We start from the raw sequence: 19,485 nt of genomic DNA on the forward strand, positions 1-19,485 counted from the left end.
AGATACATGAAGATAGAAAAGGTGTTCTACGCATTGCTTCAAAAAAAAAAACTATATTTTCAATTATATTGATAAACTACCCTTTAACATAAATTCTTCATAAACCATATAATTTTATTTTCACTTGATTTTTAAATAAAAATATAATATATATATATATATATATTTTTAATATTAGTATATGTTTTTGTGCAACTTTATATAATATTTTTTTTCTATTTTTATCAATGTTTAATTAAATAAAAAGTTGGTTTTAGAAAATAAAGTTTAAATCTAATTAGGTTCATCCCTTATAGTGCAAAATTATATATCTCGGATTTATATTTTTTTTAACTTTTCCGTAATGTTAATAAAAGTTTATAATATTTATCTTTATAACATTTATTAACAACTTTTCAGTTTATAATTAAAATTATTTTTTAATATCAACTGCCTAGTCCTAGTCAATTCCAAAAATAACAACAAACCATCTCACTTAAACCCCAAAAAATAAAAATAAAAATATCGTCTTTACTCTTTATCCCTCCTCACTCGCACACTGAAACCCTAGCTATCTACATCGCCGCGTGCTCTCTCCCAAGCAAACAGCGTTGCTGGTACGCAATCTTCCTTTAATCTCTGTCAATCATTAGTTTTTACGATCTTCAACTATCAATATCTCAATCGAATCGACTCTGTGTATATTCGTTTTTTTGTTGTTGTTAATTGACATTTTAATTCAGTTTATTGGTCTGTTTAGCAGGAGAGGTTTTCGACTCGTTTGAGAAGGAACCAGCTGAAGCAGAGGAAGAGTCAAGATGGCGCGGAAAGGTTTGATGGAACAAGATTTAAGTAAACTGGACGTGACAACGTTGCATCCACTCTCTCCTGAAGTTATATCGCGGCAGGCTACCATTAATATAGGTTTTTTTTTTATTTTGGAATTTCCTTTCAGTAGCTTAGTTGTTGACCGTGTTCGTCGAAACTGATAGTTTTTGGTGTTAATTATTTGTAGGTACTATCGGTCATGTGGCACATGGGAAGTCTACTGTCGTCAAAGCAATTTCCGGTGTTCAGGTGATTTAGATGGTTTTGCCTTTAATTTTTATATCTGTTTCCTAACAGCAGTCTCTTATGGTTATATCATGTGGTATTTACTTTGGGGAATAAAAGCCAGAAGAAGAAGAAGAAGAAGAAGGTTATAAATTTTTGCAATAGGGATAGTTATGGGAGCCGGTGAATTGGAAAACAATTTCTCAGTGATGTCAATTCCTTTTTCTTTCTTTCCCTCACTCTTTTTTTAATACACAATGGAGGCCCATCTAATAAGTCAGTCTACACTCTCCCTCTCTAACCTCCTTTATTCCCAGTGTAAATAGGACACAAAATCAGTTCAATTCATATAATGCAAAATGACTTTGCTCCTTAATCCACTGAGCATTCATATTCCTGCAATATATAACACTGCTGCTAATATCAAGTATTGAAGAGTTGCTGGATTAGGTGCGTTTAGAAATTGATCCTAGCTCTGATAAAGGGAGTTTTACCTTCATCATGACAGGCAATCCTCCCCCACAATATGTTATATTATCACATGTAGCTAAGCTAGTTGTTTTCTTTTTTATCATGGTTCCACAGAGTAGTTACCATACTTGCACAATTTTTGCCAAATGTTGTTCACTGGTTATGATTATGGAAATTTGTATTTTGATCTATCCATACATAACACTCAGGCAGATGATTTTCAATTTGTTATAATTACGAATTGTACAGGTTTGAGGGGTGCTAATTTGGTGGTTTGCTATTCATGTGCAGACAGTTCGTTTTAAAAATGAGTTGGAGCGTAATATTACAATAAAGCTTGGATATGCAAACGCAAAGATATACAAGTGTGAAGATGAGCGGTGCCCTCGGCCTAAGTGCTACAAGTGAGTAAATGCATGGGTGAAGCATTACTATTTAGGTTAAGTATTGGCCTTTTGCCTTTAATGTAAGAACTGTTCTTGTAGGGCATATGGAAGTGGAAAGGAAGATAATCCTATGTGTGATGTAGAAGGGTTTCAAAACTGCAGGATGAATTTGCTGAGACATGTCTCTTTTGTTGATTGCCCGGTAAGGGGTCCAGGTGCTGTATTTAATTATGCTTTTTCACCATGCTTACTTTTCATATTTTGATCGTCACACAGTAAGGCTACCTAGTAAGTGGTTGAACCAGGTCTCTATTTAATTATGGTTTATGCACTGTATGTAATTTTCATATGTTGATTGTAACACATTAAAGGTTTGTACCCAAATGTCCCTTCCTCCAAGTTTCTCACATGTTAAATGAATTATGGTGTTGGTTGATTGTTTTTTATTCCCATTGGACTGCTTAGATATTAGCAAGAAAACGTTGGGTAATCAAGGCTTCTTCTTAACTGGCATTGCTGAATAAAATTTCTTAGCTGCAGATTATTAGTGTACTTCTATGCTTTTTGTGACTAGACCATCCACATGACATGCTTTTGTACTCTCCTGTAGGGTCATGACATTCTTATGGCTACAATGCTTAATGGAGCAGCAATTATGGATGGCGCATTGCTGCTCATAGCTGCAAATGAGAGCTGTCCCCAACCACAGACTTCTGAACATCTTGCTGCTGTTGAAATTATGCGTCTCCAACATATTATAATTCTTCAAAATAAAGTGGATCTTATTCAGGAAAATGCAGCCATCAACCAGCACGAGGCTATTCAGAAATTTATTCAGGTTTGCCTGTGCTATTTTTGCACATCTTGTTAGTTGAGTGTACATGCATTGTATGTTCTTTTTCCTGATGATGCTCTTTTTCTCCAAAAAGAAAATGGGAAACCCACACCCTACTATTCTTTTCAACATTTTTTTTTCAGGGAACTGTTGCTGATGGTGCACCAGTGGTGCCAATTTCTGCGCAGCTAAAGTATAACATAGATGTTGTGTGTGAGTATATTGTTAAAAAGATCCCAATTCCAGAGAGGAACTTTATCTCACCACCTAACATGATTGTTATTCGATCTTTTGATGTCAACAAACCTGGATACGAGGTTGATGAGATAAGAGGTGGTGTGGCTGGCGGAAGCATCCTCAGGGTATGTTTTTAACATGTGTTTGGTTAATATTGCCGTGCTTTTTTTTTTCCTGAGTTGTGTCTATACTTGGTGCAAGATCATGGTTAATTTGTGCATAGTTTCCATGCATTTGTTCTCATTCAGTTCAATTCAATTCTGGCCCATTTTCCACATCAGGGTAATAATAGCCAGTGTAAATGGAGAAATGCTTGGTTTGGGACAAATTCTGACTGCATGCTAAGGTTTATGGGATCCGAGTGTTACTTATTTGAAGCCTTGTGGACTGACAATGAGAATTAACTTTAGGCCTTGGCACTCGTGAGCCCTTGATATAGCTATTAAAGTTTGCTTTTTCCATGAAGATGTCGTGGTCCAGAGAGAAATTCATGAATTAGTCGTGCTGAGAATCTGTGATGTACGAGTATCATTATTTTGGTCTATCTTGTCCATGCAGGGTGTTTTGAAGGTCAATCAATTTATTGAGGTCCGTCCTGGGATCATTGTTAAGGACGAGGCTGGGAACATGAAATGCACCCCAATATATACCAGAATAGTGTCATTATATGCTGAGCAGAATGAGCTACAATTTGCCGTGCCTGGAGGTCTAATTGGTGTTGGCACAACCATGGACCCCACTTTGACACGTGCTGATAGACTTGTGGGTCAGGTTCTTGGTGATGTTGGCTCACTCCCTGAAGTTTTTGGTGAGCTTGAGGTATGGAGCTGAATCAATAATAATGTTTTGTAGTTTTATACTTTCATTAAATACTTTTTGAATTGAAACTGCTTTCCAAATCCAAGTCATAAATGAGCAAGTCCTGTCTATAGTTATATATGAGTATGTGTTTTGCACGACATGTGCAAAGTTCTCCTTGTTGGGTTGAATTCAGTGCAGCTGAGTGGAGTTTCATTTTTGGTGTAGACAGGAAATAGTAGACACCCTGTTCGCATTCCAATGTGCATGTTATGATGCTTTTTATACATGGCTTATAAACTATCTTGAAGTAAACATGCTTCTCTATGCAAGTTACTTTGTCATTGGTTTCAATAAGTGCCCTTTTCTCTACAGGGGCAGAGATTTATGGGTGCTTCCATATTGTGATGCAGCAGGATTCTTGCATGCCACTGGTGCTAATGTTGTTCCTTTCTTTTCTTTGTGCAGGTGAATTTCTTTCTTTTGAGACGGCTTATTGGTGTCAGGACAAAGGGCTCGGAGAAGCAGGGAAAGGTTTCGAAGTTGACCAAGGGAGAGATTCTTATGTTGAACATTGGGTCCATGTCATCTGGTGCTCGAGTTCTTGCTGTGAAGAATGATTTGGCAAAACTACAACTTACTTCTCCAGTCTGCACCAGCAAGGGTGAGAAGATCGCATTGAGTCGCCGAGTGGAGAATCACTGGCGTCTCATTGGGTGGGGTATGATTCAAGCCGGAACCACCATCGAAGTCCCACCTTGCCCCCTCTGAGTGTTTTTAAACAGGTAGACAGCTAGAGAAAATCAGAGTGAAAACAGCTTAAGAAAGGCTTTTATCTAATATGTGGGGAGGTAGGCAGTTGAATGGATCTTTTTTTTTTCCTGTGGAGAAGAAAAAACATGCTCTGAACAGTGCCTATCAGTGTCCGTGTTCTGTTTTTTCCTTAATATTCCAATTTTTTTGCACGAGTCTGTTGAATTATATTATTCTGGCGGGTTCTCAAGGAGTAAAGATGAAAATACAATGTTTATCGAGAATTTATTCTCTGTTTTGTTTTGCTCCTTTTTTTTTCCTTTATTTTTAACAGTTTTGGAGAATGATACTATGGCTTCAGGCATGATTTGTTTGCTTCGGCAAGGTCAAGGTGATCTGGCCATGAAAAACATACGAAATTTGGTTTATAGACTTCAATGCATTAACATCTGTATTTTCCAGATTCATGATGCCTCTTGAACAGATTGGAAATTTAAGCTCAGTTTGATGAATTTGCCAATTACAATAGTTGTCACTGACATAGTCAACAAATCAGGAAAAAGTAGCATACTTAACTCAGTATAAATCGTGTATCAATCAAGCACTTTGTGTTAAAAGAATTGTTTTTAAAGCGCAATGCGTGACAATATTAAAGAAACATAATATTTAATAAATATTGTATTTTTAAAGTGTGATAATATTAAAGAATATTATTTTGCAAAATACTTTTCAAAATTTTACTTTTACTGTGCTGTTTTTTGTAAAAAAAATAATCCATTTTAAGCACAATGAATCTCCAATCTCATACGTCCTCCATTTCCATCCCCAATGGGATGGGAGATGTCATTCAGAATCTTAAATTGTAAATGAAGCTCAAACCACTAGGGGTATCTTCAACTACGAGGCATGATTGAGCCTACCTAACGATTTCATCCATCCTCTATTAAAATAATATTTTTTTCCAGACATTGAACATCTAAAAAAGCTTTCAAAAAAGCAAAACAAAGATGATCTAATTCCATGTGAAAAGGGGCTGACTCAGACTTGGAGGAGTTCACCGTTGTTCAAGAAAGATGATGCATTTCATGATTGAGGAACACTAAAAAGGGATCTCATGCGTTCATCACGACCGCCAGATAAGGCAAAGAAGAATCAAATACTCGAGTCTCAAGGGACCCATTTCACTCAGTGAGTGGTGGTAGCATCTGCTGTGTTCTATTAAGTGTTTGATGACAACTAAAAACTTGCTTTAGTGACCGTTGTAAGTTCCACAGACCCTTTTCACCCTTCAACACCTCTGGTAATCGCAGGAGGTCCCGGACCTCCCGGTCGTTAACCTTCGTCAAACAAGGATATCATCGTCATTCAGAGTTCAGCAATAATGGCTACTGTCTGTGTGTACGGTGGAGTGGCGTGTGGAGCCCCGGAGGGCCGGGCACCCCCCATTATCCCTACATCCACCCCCTTGATCTTGATGCCGTGGACTAGACACGGGACCGTTTCAAGTGCACCCTGAAATGATTTTAGAGGTGAACAAATAATCATTTCGTGTTAGCGCAGGCTATTGAGTAATTACTTCAAATAAATTTTCCATGAATTTATCAATTCGGGCATCAAACTATTCTGTCTGATATTCGGCTGCATTGTTGCATGAAAGTTTTTTCTTTTTCTTTTTAGTTTCATTTTAGTACGCAATGTAAATTTAGGGACAAAGAAAATAAGTTCGTTGATATTCTAAATCGAATAATTTAATTGGTTAGATTTTATGTTCTAGAAATCACTAGTTTGAATCTCGCAAACTTCAGAACCACTAAAAATTTACATGATTATTAATATCAAGATACGTAAAATTAGTCAAAATACAAGTAAAATTTACATAATCCGAACACCTATTGTAAAATATACTAAAACGCATCAGTGTTTTACTGTGGACTACACTGTGCAGTCCACAGTAAAACACTGATGCCTTCTTCTTCTTTTTTTGTTTTTTTTTTACACTTATGTCTTTATTTTTTTTAATTTTTTTTCTGTTTTTTTTTCATTTTTAATATCTTTAGGGGTTTTTTTTTCTTTTAATGAATTTTTTTTAATTTTTTTTGTTAATGTTAAATTTTTTTTATTTAGTTATAAGACTCTCAGGATATGAATCCCGGATTTAACGGGTTAATCTGATTTGACGAGTTAACTCGAAAATTTTTTTTTGCTTTTTTTCGTTTTAATTAATTTTTTTCGATTAGTTTGTTAATGTTGAATTTCTTTCTATTTAACTATCAGACTTTCATGACACGTATCTTGGGTTTGACTGGTTGACCTGGTTTTGGACTACATAGTGCAGTCTATAATCTGAAGGCTGAGCTGTCTTTTTTTTTTCTATTTTTTATGTCTTTCGGTTTTGTTTTTTGCTTTTTTCTTTGTTTTTTTTCTTGGTTTTTTTTTTTGCTTTTTTCTTTGTTTCTTTTTCTTTTAGTGATTTTTTTTGTTTAATTTAGTTTGTTAATGTTAATTTTTTTATTTAGTTATCAGACTTTCATGACACAGATCCCGAGTTTGACGGCTTAACCTAGTTTGATGAGTTAACGCGGATTTTTTTTTCATTTTAATTAATTGTTTTAGTTTAGTTTAGTTTGTTAATGTTAAATTTCCTTCTATTTAATTATCAGACCTTCATGTCGTATCCCGGGTTTGACAGGTTAACTTAATTAATTTTGGGTTAACCCGTCAATTTTTTTTTCTATTTAGTTATCAAACTTTCATGACGCGAATCCTAGATTTGACGGGTTAACCTGGTTTGAAGGGTTAACCTAGTTAATTTAGATTTTTTTTCTTTTTCTTCACAGTGTAGTCCACAGTGAAAAGACTGATGCATTTTGTTTTTTTTTTTTTGTTTTTTTTCCTTTTTAATTAAAATTTTCGTTTAATTTAGTTTGTTAATGTTAAATTTTTTTTATTTGGTTATCAAACATTCATGACACGGATCCCGGGTTTGACGGGTTAGCCCAGTTAATTCTAGGTTAACCCGTTAATTTATTTTTTCTATTTAGTTATCAAACTTTCATGACACGAATCCAAAGTTTGACGGGTTAACTTGGTTTAAAGGGTTAACCCAATTAATTCAGATTTTTTTTCCTTTTCTTCATTGATTTTTTTTTCTTTCTGTTGGTTTTTTTTCTTTGTTTTTTTTTAAATTAATCTATTTAATTATCACACTTTTATGACACGATCTTGCAGCCATACCCACATCCAAGGCTATTGAGTCTAGTATTGCAGCCAAATCCACTTAAACTTGAGTCATGCAAGTTTAATGTTATTATTAATATTACTTTTAGATCAGGCGTTGTAGCCAAACCCAAGACTCTTGAGTATAGTTTTGCAAAAATACCTAACACTTTTAGATCTTATCTTTTTTTGATATTTTTTACGTAAAAAAATAATTCGCGGCATCGCGCGGGACATGTATCTAGTAATGATCAAAAAAAAGTAAGGATCTTTTTTCATTAATATTATTCTATATGGGGCCTATGCCCTATGCATTATTACTACCTCTCTATTAATAGAATTGCGTCCACCTTTCATGAATGAATCTGAGACTCTTTTTTTTTACATTGTCACGGGTTTTCTGTTCGTCTTGAGTACGTGACTAGGAAATGGGTGAGGGTTATGTTTTTAGCATGAAAAAATAATCTCTCGTTGCAAAAAAACATGTGAGCAATTCATATTCCAGCTTTAAGGACAAGGGCATGTCTAAAAGGTATTTAGAATATGATGACTCTTTGGTATGATAATCTAAGTTATTTATTCATTAAAAAAAAAAAATCAGTTCTGTCAATATAATGAATGTTTATTTCGCCATCCAATCGTAGAGGACAACTAGGTAGCTGCCCGCAATATAGGGTTGGAGGAAAAAAAATTGGAAGACTTTTGAGAATTCCTGACAATATTATTAATCTTGGTATATTCTGTTGACTTTAAAACCTATTTAATTTTTAGTTGACTTATATTTTAAATTAAATTGTTGAGGAGATATTTATATTCAAAGTCGACTCAAATTACCAGGAAAAACTATAGTTTGGTTTTAAAAAAACTAAGATGATATTTTAAAAAATATATATCACAATGATATATTAGGTTGATTTACATTGATGTGCTAAAAAATATATTTACGTCATGGCTATCTATCCAATTTGATCGCGTGCAATGACATGCAATTTGTCACCTTCTAGGTTGTTGCCCTAAATTCGATCACCGTTATGGTGACTAAAAGATTGGATTAGAGTTTGTTGACCTAAAAATCTATCCTCAATCTATATTCATCTAAAAACACTATAAACCACCACTTACCAGCCCTTTAACACCAAAAAATAAGTTAAAAAATAAAAATCAATCAAATAAAAAAATTCAAATGGAATCTAATCTATTTTTTCAAGCATGTTTATAGGAAGAAAGAATAATTTTTTTTAATTTTTTTTTACCGAACTATACAATCATAAAAACAGACACGTTAAAGAAAGCCATTAAATAAAATTTAAGGGAAAAAAATCATGAAGGGGTGTAAAAAAAGGTTTGCCAATATTATAAAAACAATATACCATAATCTTATTCAAAAACTAACTAAAAATTAAATGATATTTAATAATACAATATCCTTAATATATTTTTGATTGATTATTTTTGATGAAATTTAATTAAAATATAATGATTTTTTTTTAGAAAAAGCTATTAAGGCCTTAACAAAAAGAGATAAGGCGTGTGTAGGCCTATAATATCAGACTCATTCCCTTACCTATAATTTTTTTTATTTTAAACATGCATCATTTGCTTTCAAAAAACAAAGCAAATGGCATATTGTATGTAGTGGTGAGGCGGCGACTATACATCATCTCATTTGATAAAAAATCTATTTACAACCATTTTTTTCATCTAAAAATATAAAAAACACACACACAAAAACCTCCCATATCTAACATCCAATCAACCTTTAATTAATTAAAAAAACATAAATTCATCTGATCAAATAGAATTTTCAAGCCCTAATCTACTTTTTTCAACAAGATAAAAGTTAGAAAACATACCAACAAAACTTTTTTTATTAAATGAAACTCATTAACACTAAGATTTGTTTTTTATTAATAAATTGTAGTTAATTGATCACTTTTTTTTTTCTTCATCATATTTCAGTGACATTTTCTTTCATCTTCTCGTACTAAGTTGTGAAACATGAACAAAATAAAATTTTAAATTAAAAATTAAAATATCAAAAATGAAGGGGCAAAAAAAAAACACTTTGGAACCTAATTTTTTAAATCCACACCTCATGTACAAAAAGAAAAGAAGAAACACTGTTAAACCTATAGGGTTTTCTCTTGCAGGCGACATATAAGCAAATTTTTTTTCTTAATCCTAATTAATTAATAACACTTATTTTGTACCGAATTTATTTCTGTTTTAGAAAGAAATGAAAAAACTAATTAATAAAAGAAAAAAGAAAAGGAAAAGGAAAGGAAATGAAATGAAAACGAGCGTCGGTTGGCACGTATGGAAGGTCGACGTCACACGTGCAAATCCACTCCACTCTGATTGGCTGAGCTAAATGTTCCTCTTAATTCCAAGCATCTATTCCGCTTCACTAAACACACACACACACACACACACACTTCCCTTCTTTCTCTCTCCAGAAATCAACAAAAAAAACCTCTTTCTCTAACTCTACAATACAATCACACACATCTCCTAGAGAGAGAGAGAGAGTGAGAGCGAGAGAGGTGTTTTTTAGTTTTCGGGTTTTATATATTTGTGTTTTGTTTTGTTTGCTTATGGTCTCACTTGACAGCTCACAGTCTACATTATTCTTCTTCTTCTTCTCATTATTATTCACCAGATCAAATCTAAGGTGTGCCTGTTTGTGTTTTTGCCACTTCAATTTTGTTCTACTTCACAAAATATCTTGTGGGTTCTTGTGTTTTTCCCATTTCAATTTAGGCCTCATAGCAAAGTTTTCATTTTTAGTGTTTTTAGCTGTGTAAAACGGTAATTAACAAACCTTTTTGGTCCAAAGCTTATAAACAAGATAGTTACATAACAGTGTCTTGTTCCTAAGATCCTTCTATTCTTGAAATGGGATTGCTTTCAGGTTGTTTGAGCTGGATGGATGACACTCAATAAAGGAGCCAACTATTGTTATAGATTTGACCTGTTCAGCTTAAAACTTTGATGTCTGGTAAAGTTTGCGATTTTGAGGTCCACTTCTTTTTTTCGATTTTATCATGGATTCATTGCTTAAAAGCTCGTTTCTTGTGTGTATAGTTATCCATAAAGATTGTTTTTTTTTCCATGTTTTCTTGGCAGTTTATTGCGAATTTTCTAGCTTTTTACTTAACCTGTTTATGATGAAGTTCTACATTTTACTGATTTTTTTTATAGCCCATCAAAGAAAAGAAGTTTATTTCATTATGAGTGTGCATTTCAAATGGCAGTGCTGCTAGCAGAGAGAGATTAGGTTCTATTGCGCTGGGAGTTGTGGAAGCTCTATCAGTGAATTGGTTGTGGATATAACTCTTCTTAAATGCTTTATCCATGTTTCTAGCATGTTCATGCGTGCTACAGATGTCTGTGTTTTAGGCTAATGAATTTTGTTTGCAATGCAATTTGGTTGTTCTGTTTGCAGAGGCATGGTTTGTTCATTGCAGTTTTAATTGTTGCTCTCTCATATTTTTCAGCAATCTTTTTCTTGTCTCTGCAGCTGCTATACGGCGTAATCAACCAGATAACCATATGTTACAAGCAAAGCATTCTGGAGCTTGGTCTATCAGATGATTTATAGCTGCTATATTATGCTTGATCAGTTCTGTCATGGCCATCTATCCAATGAGATGTCTACGGCCCTGGCTTCTTTACATTCTACTGCTATATATTCTCATAAACAAAAGTGGAGCTATCAGTCCTGATGGTACGGTGGTATTTGGGATTATGCATATGTGCTATTTCAACTTAATCATAAGCTATGTCAAAGTAGCAAAGCTGCTACAAAGAAATCTATGGTCCAGTCCATTTACTTTGAAAGAAATACTTGGTTTTTTATTTATTGTGAGTTATGAGTTGTCTCGCATTTGAATTTCATTAATCTGAACACAAACCTGGCGTGATTTTGCTTTCATGTCAAGACTTGTTTTATGAAATGTGAAATTTAGTTTGATTAGAAATATAACGATGAGGGATGTTTGATGATTGTAAGCACCCTACAGATGGACCACCAAGTTCTTCTGTGGATAGGGTGGAGTAGGTGTTTCTTCCCAACATCAATGTTTGAGTAGCCTGTAATTTTTCAAGAAACACGAACTTGCTTACCTTCTAGAATCATTTTGCCTTAGTTATGTTTGTTAGTGTCTATAGGAGTATGCATTCTCAAGTGCACTTGTGATATATTAGAATTTTGAAATTCATTTTTTTTGTTTTTGTAGGTGAAGCACTTTGGAGCTTCAGGAATGCAATTGTCAGCTCAGATGGTATTCTTCCTTTGTGGAGGCCAGAGGATGCTGATCCATGTAATTGGAGGGGAGTGACATGTGATCTGAAAACCAAGAGAGTAATATATTTGTGAGTTCACAAATGATATCCAAATCTCAGACTTGTTTTCTCTTTTCTGCCCATAATCAGTTTGCTCCCTGTAAATAAGTATGGAGCTGTGAACCTTTAAATAGCCTACATGTTTTTTCTCTTCATTTGGGCATCTCTCTCTCTCTCTCTCTTATTTATTTATTTCACTCAAATCTGTTAGTTCAGAATGCAATATGAAGTGCATTCAACATTTTGTTGATTGTTTATCCATTATCTTCCAGGAGTCTGAAGAACCATAAATTAAGTGGACCCATATCACCTGACCTTGGGAAGTTAGCGCACTTGAAAATTCTGTATGTATTTTCAGGAATTTTTTATTTTTATTGAAAATTGTCTGTTGTTTTCTGTATTAAAGGCATGGTGCTATTTTTCTTATATGTTTTATTATGAATGATGTGTTGCAGAGCTCTATACAACAACAGCTTCTATGGAACAATTCCTTCAGAGTTGGGAAATTGCACAGAGTTGCAGGGAATGTAAGTGCATCTAAATCTAATAATAATTTTTTTATCATCATCACTTCATGTTGTCCTACATTTTCTTTTTATCCTTTTGAATAATGCTGTTGCCATTCTACTGGTTGAATACAAGCAGAACGCACTAGTAGGACTGATTATTTATATTTTCCTTTGTATAATTTAGCATTACTGATGATGGACAACATGAATACAAGGATTTTTACTGAAAAGGATTTTCTCTCCCACAGAAAAAGCTTTGAGTTTCTGCTTTTGAATATAGTGATGATGATTGAAAATTACTCATTCAGAATGGAGTAAAGCATTCTGAACTTACTTTGCACCTTGTGAATTATATTTTAACTGCAACCAACCTTATATTTTGCCAGTGAAGAAAAGTTGCAAAAACCTACCAGATAAATGTCTGATGGCCCAGACGAGTAACACTAGCTCTGGTCATAGAGGATTGCATACTGGGAACAAATTTTTTAACCCTTGCACATGGTCCAAGAGCCACCTCATAATCTAAACAATTAATTCAGCTTCTCTTAGAAGTTTGGAATTATAAACACTAGAGAGATCATGTTGGCATATTGCCTTTCATTTGAGTTTACAATTCAGGCATCTTAACAATGAAGGATTTCTTTTCATGTCGGTAACTATTTTCTGTAATGTGTAGCTTATGTAGCTCAGTTGCTGTTTTCCTGTAAATTGCTGCTACCCCATGACCCCATGATGCCTAAATTTGTAGTTCTATTTCACTTTCACTTGCTAAAAAAAGAATGGGTGTTAGAAATTATGGCTTGTGCGATAACTACAGCATTTGCTCCCTCTTGTTTTTAGAAATTCATGATATATTTCCATTCAAATTAGGTTTAGAGTTGCCACCTTAAAATCTAATTTCAACATCTGTATGGGTGTCCTATCTGCACACATTTATAATTGGACTGGAAGTAAATTATTAATGTCTGTTCTCTACAGATTCTTGCAAGGCAACTACTTAAGTGGACCAATTCCAAGCGAAATGGGAAACCTAACTGCACTTCAAAATCTGTGAGTTGTTTTCCTCATGATAAATTTCAGTTGTATGCATGTTATTTTGTTTTCAGCTTAAACAAATGTAGTTCCACAATCTTTTTCTATGAGTACTGAAACTCCTTTTGTCATATATGTATACCCATTAGTGACACATTACAAACCTTTTCCAAAAACAATTTAGATGTTATTCACCTGGGCTTGAGCAAGTTTCTCAAGGGATATGATAGGGTTGCTGTAGGCCTTCAATGCTCAATTTGTTGTGTCTATTGTAGAAATGTATACATCTCCACCAATTGGCTTCTTCCTACTGCAAGATAGATGAGGATTCAAGTTCCATGGTTAACACCAAATTACTTCTGTTTGTGTCTTTTCAGAAGTTAAAGGATCTATGCCACACCTTTATGGAAAAAGAATGAAAGTAATGACAAAATAAACACTGAAGCCTCCACTTAATTCTGAGCTATTGTATATGAGAAAAAGGTCTTTGAAGAATATTGACAGGCACTTGTGCTCACTAATGTGCTTTAAATGACAAATACTAGTTCTAGATGCGATCATCATGCTAGACAGATGAAACTGATTAGGTATTTCTACAGGGATATCTCAAGTAACTCTCTCAGCGGTTCAATCCCTGCATCTCTTGGAAGGTTAAATAAACTCATAACTTTGTGAGTAGCCTCATTTGCTTTGAATTGAGTTATTTTTTATAGAATGATGTTACCATGAAATTGAAATTGATACATTTACATCTGATATTTATTATGATCACAATGTTAAATTGAAGCAATGTGTCGAACAATTTTCTGGTCGGGCCGATACCATCTGATGGTGTGCTCATCAACTTTGCAGATAACTCGTAAGTCCAACTTGCCCAATATGTGTTATATTTAATTGATTTTGCATCAGCCACTGTGATATAGTAACTCAGGTGTGCCTTGATGAGCGGCAGCTAAAATCAAATTCTACTATTTTACAAATTTACTCCTCAGAAGCCAAAGAAGATTCTTAATCAATAAACTGAAACATTATATCTTGTAGGTTCACTGGAAATCGTGATTTGTGTGGAAAGCAGATTGAAAGAACTTGCAAAGATGACAGTGGAGGGCCCAGAACTGATGGGCAGTCTCCTTCAGGTAATCTAGCAGTCTTATCACATATTCAATTCTCCAATATTTCATTTTACCAGGTACAATGTCTGCCATGCTGGATGTAATACAGTATCAACATTTAGGATGGTAATAGATTTACTACTTGTATTCTTACAGCATAACACATACTTAAAACTCCCACCGTTCTCATTACTAGAATCTAACTCCTGGAAGTAGTTGAAGTTACCATAGAAACTGAATTGAATTGTTAAGAGAGAACCTAATTTTTTAACAACACCGATCATTTCCTGATCTCATATACTTTATGGTTGTTGCTTAAAATTATTCTTTGCTTGCAGGCCAAAATCAAGGAGGAAAGAAAAAATATTCTGGTGGATTGCTTATAAGCACTTCAGCAACCATTGGTGCACTGCTTCTTGTGGCACTAATGTGTTTTTGGGGATGCTTTCTATATAAGAAGTTTGGTAAAAATGGAAGTAACAGTATTGCAATGGATGTTAGTGGAGGTAATGTTCTCAACTTAAGTTATCTGTCCAAACTGTTTTTTAATTGGATAAACTTCTAATAAGTTCTTAAACTCAGCACCTCATGTTATTTTTCTTGTTGCGCCAGGTGCATCGATCATAATGTTTCATGGGGACTTGCCATACTCTTCAAAAGACATCATAAAAAAATTAGAGACTTTGACTGAGGAACATGTCATAGGCTCTGGAGGTTTTGGAACTGTGTACAAGCTTGAAATGGATGATGGCAGTATATTTGCCTTGAAGAGAATTGTAAAGATGGATGAGGGTTTTAATCGTTTCTTTGAGAGGGAGCTTGAAATTCTTGGAAGCATAAAACACCGCTACCTTGTTAATTTACGAGGTTATTGCAATTCTCCCACGTCAAAATTGTTGATATATGATTTCCTATCTGGTGGCAGCCTTGACGAAGCACTCCATGGTAAGATTTATGTTTTTGTTTTCATTTAGTTTAGATGTTAGGAAGGCCTAAAAGTTTGATGTGCGGACACTTTTTCATAAGACAATGTAGTGCCATCTATTTTCTGTTTTTTTTTTTTTTTAATGCTGATGGTTTTTGGACAATAAAAAGAAAATCCTACCCATTGGCATGGGCAGTGACAGAGATGCCTCCAGTCTAGAATGAAGTTTTGATTTTTATAACATTGGTTATAAATTTGCTATTTTTGTTGTGGACCTTCTCCTTTCATTTTTATTTTTATTTTTATTCTTAGCCTTTCATTGAGGCGTACCATTCTATCTATCAAGTCTCATGTTTACGGATTAAACAAGGAACATTACTTATTTTTCATTGATTGTACAGAAAGATCTGAGCAACTGGATTGGGATGCACGGCTGACCGTTATTTTGGGGGCCGCAAAAGGACTGGCCTACTTGCATCATGATTGTTCCCCTAGGATCATCCACCGTGACATAAAGTCAAGCAACATTTTGCTTGATGGCAACTTGGAGGCTCGAGTGACTGATTTTGGACTTGCCAAATTGTTAGGTGATGAAGAATCACATATTACTACAATTGTTGCTGGAACATTTGGTTATCTAGCTCCTGGTAAGCAATGCACATTTACTGGAACTTGTGCCACTGATTTGACCAAACTGGTTGGAATGGACATTTTAGAAATATGTTTCACTCACAAAGTCACACTTACAACCTTAAGTTTTTTCCACTTAACTTTTAAATTGGGTGTTGAAAATGGCTTTACCTTTTTCTTAGGATATGCTATTTGCTCTGATGGAAAAAAAAAAAAACTCCAGAATAGAAAGAGGAATATCTATGCTAAGTGCAATAAATGGAATACCCTTTCATATCTCTTTGACAAGGCTTGTTACCTGTACTATGGTTGAAGACAGTATCCTAATAGTATACCTTGACTTGCAATGTTTCGCAGAAGATGTTTAGCGTCCAAGGTAGCTGTTAATCTCTTTAGGTTATGATTTAACGAGTTATGATGGTTCTTTTGCTGGCTGATCTCTGCATTTGTAATATCATGATTGCTTTCACATTATCATTCCATTATTTTTTATGACGAGCCTGTCTGATTCCTTTGGCAGAATACATGCAAAGTGGCAGGGCAACTGAAAAGACTGATGTTTATAGTTTTGGGGTCCTGGTGCTTGAAGTGTTAAGTGGAAAGCGGCCAACAGATGCATCATACATCGAGAAGGGCCTGAATATTGTTGGTTGGGTGTGTTTCTTGATGAAATTTGTCCCAGTTGGGCTAATCTCCTTTATTCTTCCTTGATGAACTTACCATTATTCTATGTCATGATATAAATTAAGAGGGGCTTTCAATGAGAGAAAAAATGTGACTAGAAGATGTTAATTGCATGTATATGATCTCTTTCTATGAACGGACTGGTCTCTAGTTTATATCTATTTCTTTCCATGATTGCCTTGTGGCGCACATCTAATTCCACCGGGTAAAGCTTAAAGGAAATGTATGTGGAACTGTCATATTTAATGGAGTATACAAGCTGGTTTCTGACTATTTTTTCTGTCTTGCAGTTAAATTTTTTAATCACGGAGAATAGACCACGAGAAATTGTTGATCCTAACTGTGAGGGGGTGCAGGTAGAAAGCCTTGATGCCCTGCTTTCAGTTGCCACCCAATGTGTTTCTTCGAGCCCAGAGGATAGACCCACCATGCACAGGGTGGTTCAAGTACTTGAATCTGAGGTCATGACCCCATGCCCAAGTGACTTTTATGATTCCAACTCTGATTGAAACCCTTTTAGTGACAGTGAAGACATGTTTGAGTTCACATCCATTACTGGAGCTTCTGGGAAAAATAAAGAAGTAATGCACAAGCATGAAGAGGGCTTAGAATCTGCGGCGGTTTTGTATCTTCATTTTATTCGTTCATTTTTTCTGCAGAAGTATCACAACTCACTAATAGAGGAACACACGATTTCATCTGGTTCTCTTGGTACCAAATTGATTACTCATCGGCTGGAATTTTCATGTCCTCATCTTGCATGGGTGTGCAAAAAGACTTGTCTCTATGACAATGGAGTATCGACTTGTGGTATGGGCCAGTTATTCATCAGAAGTTGTATTTCTTTTTTTTGGCCCTCTCCTTTTCCCTTCTCATGTTGTAGTCCCCATCTAGCATTTGTTCACCCAAATTTCAAGTGTATATGAAATTTGTATAAAATTGAGAACATCATCTTGCTTTTGCAAAAAGGATTCATGTTTTCACCATTTTTGTAAAATATGTTTCATTGCAATAATAATCAATCAGTTCCTCGAGTGAATTTAGCATTTCGCTAATCGCAATATCCGCCATGCAAGGCTTCACTCATAATTGTTTTTATTTTTCCCGTCAATGCCTTCAATCTTGGTGCTAGTTTTTCCTCTTCCATTATCCTCTTCTTTCTTAGAATCTGACAATGTCGCATGGACACTGGCTCCAAGAAGTCACACCTAGTCAAAGATATCAGGTGGATGTACTTCAGCAATAAGATTCGTTCCCAGTTTCGGATTGCATTTGTCGAGCTCTTTTGGGACACCAATGTTGGAGGGAGTTGCACCGGGGATTACCTCCTGTTTGAAAGGCAGTGCTCTTGCAGCTTGTAAGCGGAGCTCTATCCACTCATGGATTAGAGATGGATGGTCCTCTAGTTTGGCCCCCGATCTGATTAGTTTCAAGTCTCTTGGCAGCTGGGATTGCCTGCAAAAATGAATAAACTTCTGAATAAGCGTATGCTACAGATTACAGCATGCTGCTGTCGTTCACAGTTGGTAAAGGGTCAATCACCATGGCCGGTCTTGATCTTCAATTGCATCACCAGGGCATAACAGGATCGTATATTATACTGCCATGGTCAATCCTTTTACAACAGTTGATGGTTAAATTAAAGAATGACAAGATTTTTTAATTTGAATCCAAGGAACATGGGAAAGTGAGTCGATTACACAAATGAATCAGAAAATACCCACAGATCAGCCCACAAGCTAGTTCCAGTCTTGGGGGAAACAACTGCAACGTTGGACATGCGCTTTGGCAATGGGAAGAACATCACTACCCCACCCCACAGCAACCCATGCCAAGTGTTTTCAGATAGTAAATGCTGTCGAATAGTCGAACCTACATAGAGCCAATAAATCTGAATATTAGGAGTAATACTTTTCAGGCCGCGACATTTCTTACATATAAAATCCAGGCTCCTACAGAAAAACCTTAAAGACAACGTAAACTAAGCCAACCCCTCATTTGCCTACAAACAATTGAAATTATAAATGAAAATTTCAAATTGTTTCATTCATACCTACAAAGTAACAAACATCCGCTAACTTGTTTTCTCCCTTTGATTGTTTTCATGGTCTAAATTAGTATCAACTGAGATTTGTTTTTCTTTAACACTTGAATCAAATGATTTTCTCTTTTCCTCATTCTTTTCTTTTAAATCACAGACTAAAAAATAATAAAAATAAATTTGTGGATGAAAACTACAATGTGGAAAAACTAAAGGGATTAAAAATTGATTATTTGAAAAGTAGAAAGACCGAAGTAAATTTTTATTTTAATTTTGAGATTGCCATCTATTTTCTTAGCCATTTACACTTTAGTCTTTTGTCTCTAAATCTTTTCTTTGCTAAAGAAGTTTTTTTAAATTGGCCATTAATTTGAGCTACAAGGATGAAATAAGAAAAAAAAATAAATAAAAAAATTGAGCAGGATAGGTGTTTTTACCACATGGTTTAGTGTTTTCTACTAGCCATGGAGTATGCTGGGG

General features: G+C 34.8%; 3 protein-coding genes across 5 annotated transcripts; 2 read left to right on the forward strand and 1 right to left on the reverse strand.

Annotated features, from left to right (window-relative positions):
* The first annotated feature begins 443 nt into the window (after nt 1-443).
* Nucleotides 444-4,796, forward strand: LOC133675730 (eukaryotic translation initiation factor 2 subunit gamma-like). 2 transcript variants are annotated; one of them, XM_062097196.1, is made up of 9 exons: nt 444-596; nt 743-903; nt 995-1,056; nt 1,795-1,907; nt 1,989-2,091; nt 2,500-2,727; nt 2,868-3,086; nt 3,520-3,780; nt 4,228-4,796. In XM_062097196.1, the coding sequence occupies exons 2-9, from the start codon at nt 798-800 to the stop codon at nt 4,528-4,530; spliced, it is 1,395 nt and encodes a 464-aa protein (XP_061953180.1). In that variant the 5' UTR covers nt 444-596; nt 743-797; the 3' UTR covers nt 4,531-4,796. The 2 variants fall into 2 exon arrangements, with proteins under 2 accessions (XP_061953180.1, XP_061953186.1); XM_062097202.1 differs by having other exon boundaries at nt 448-596; nt 740-903.
* A 5,335-nt stretch (nt 4,797-10,131) lies between these two features.
* On the forward strand, nt 10,132-18,003 carry LOC133675748 (LRR receptor-like serine/threonine-protein kinase FEI 1). Of its 2 annotated transcripts, none has more exons than XM_062097227.1 (15): nt 10,132-10,399; nt 10,640-10,726; nt 11,249-11,455; nt 11,967-12,102; nt 12,345-12,416; nt 12,528-12,599; nt 13,560-13,631; nt 14,213-14,284; nt 14,401-14,472; nt 14,655-14,749; nt 15,064-15,231; nt 15,338-15,670; nt 16,052-16,297; nt 16,801-16,934; nt 17,255-18,003. In XM_062097227.1, exons 3-15 carry the CDS (start codon nt 11,359-11,361, stop codon nt 17,471-17,473), a joined length of 1,788 nt encoding a protein of 595 aa, XP_061953211.1. In that variant the 5' UTR covers nt 10,132-10,399; nt 10,640-10,726; nt 11,249-11,358; the 3' UTR covers nt 17,474-18,003. The 2 variants fall into 2 exon arrangements, with proteins under 2 accessions (XP_061953211.1, XP_061953217.1); XM_062097233.1 differs by lacking the exon at nt 10,132-10,399 and adding an exon at nt 10,400-10,536.
* A 169-nt stretch (nt 18,004-18,172) lies between these two features.
* Nucleotides 18,173-18,768, reverse strand: LOC133706291 (uncharacterized). The gene is made up of 2 exons (XM_062131799.1): nt 18,689-18,768; nt 18,173-18,419 (listed from the first exon to the last, which is right to left on the reverse strand). The coding sequence occupies exons 1-2, from the start codon at nt 18,766-18,768 to the stop codon at nt 18,173-18,175; spliced, it is 327 nt and encodes a 108-aa protein (XP_061987783.1).
* Between the last annotated feature and the right edge of the window lie 717 nt (nt 18,769-19,485).

Source organism: Populus nigra, chromosome 1, assembly GCF_951802175.1.
Source record: "Populus nigra chromosome 1, ddPopNigr1.1, whole genome shotgun sequence".
NCBI lineage: Eukaryota > Viridiplantae > Streptophyta > Magnoliopsida > Malpighiales > Salicaceae > Populus > Populus nigra.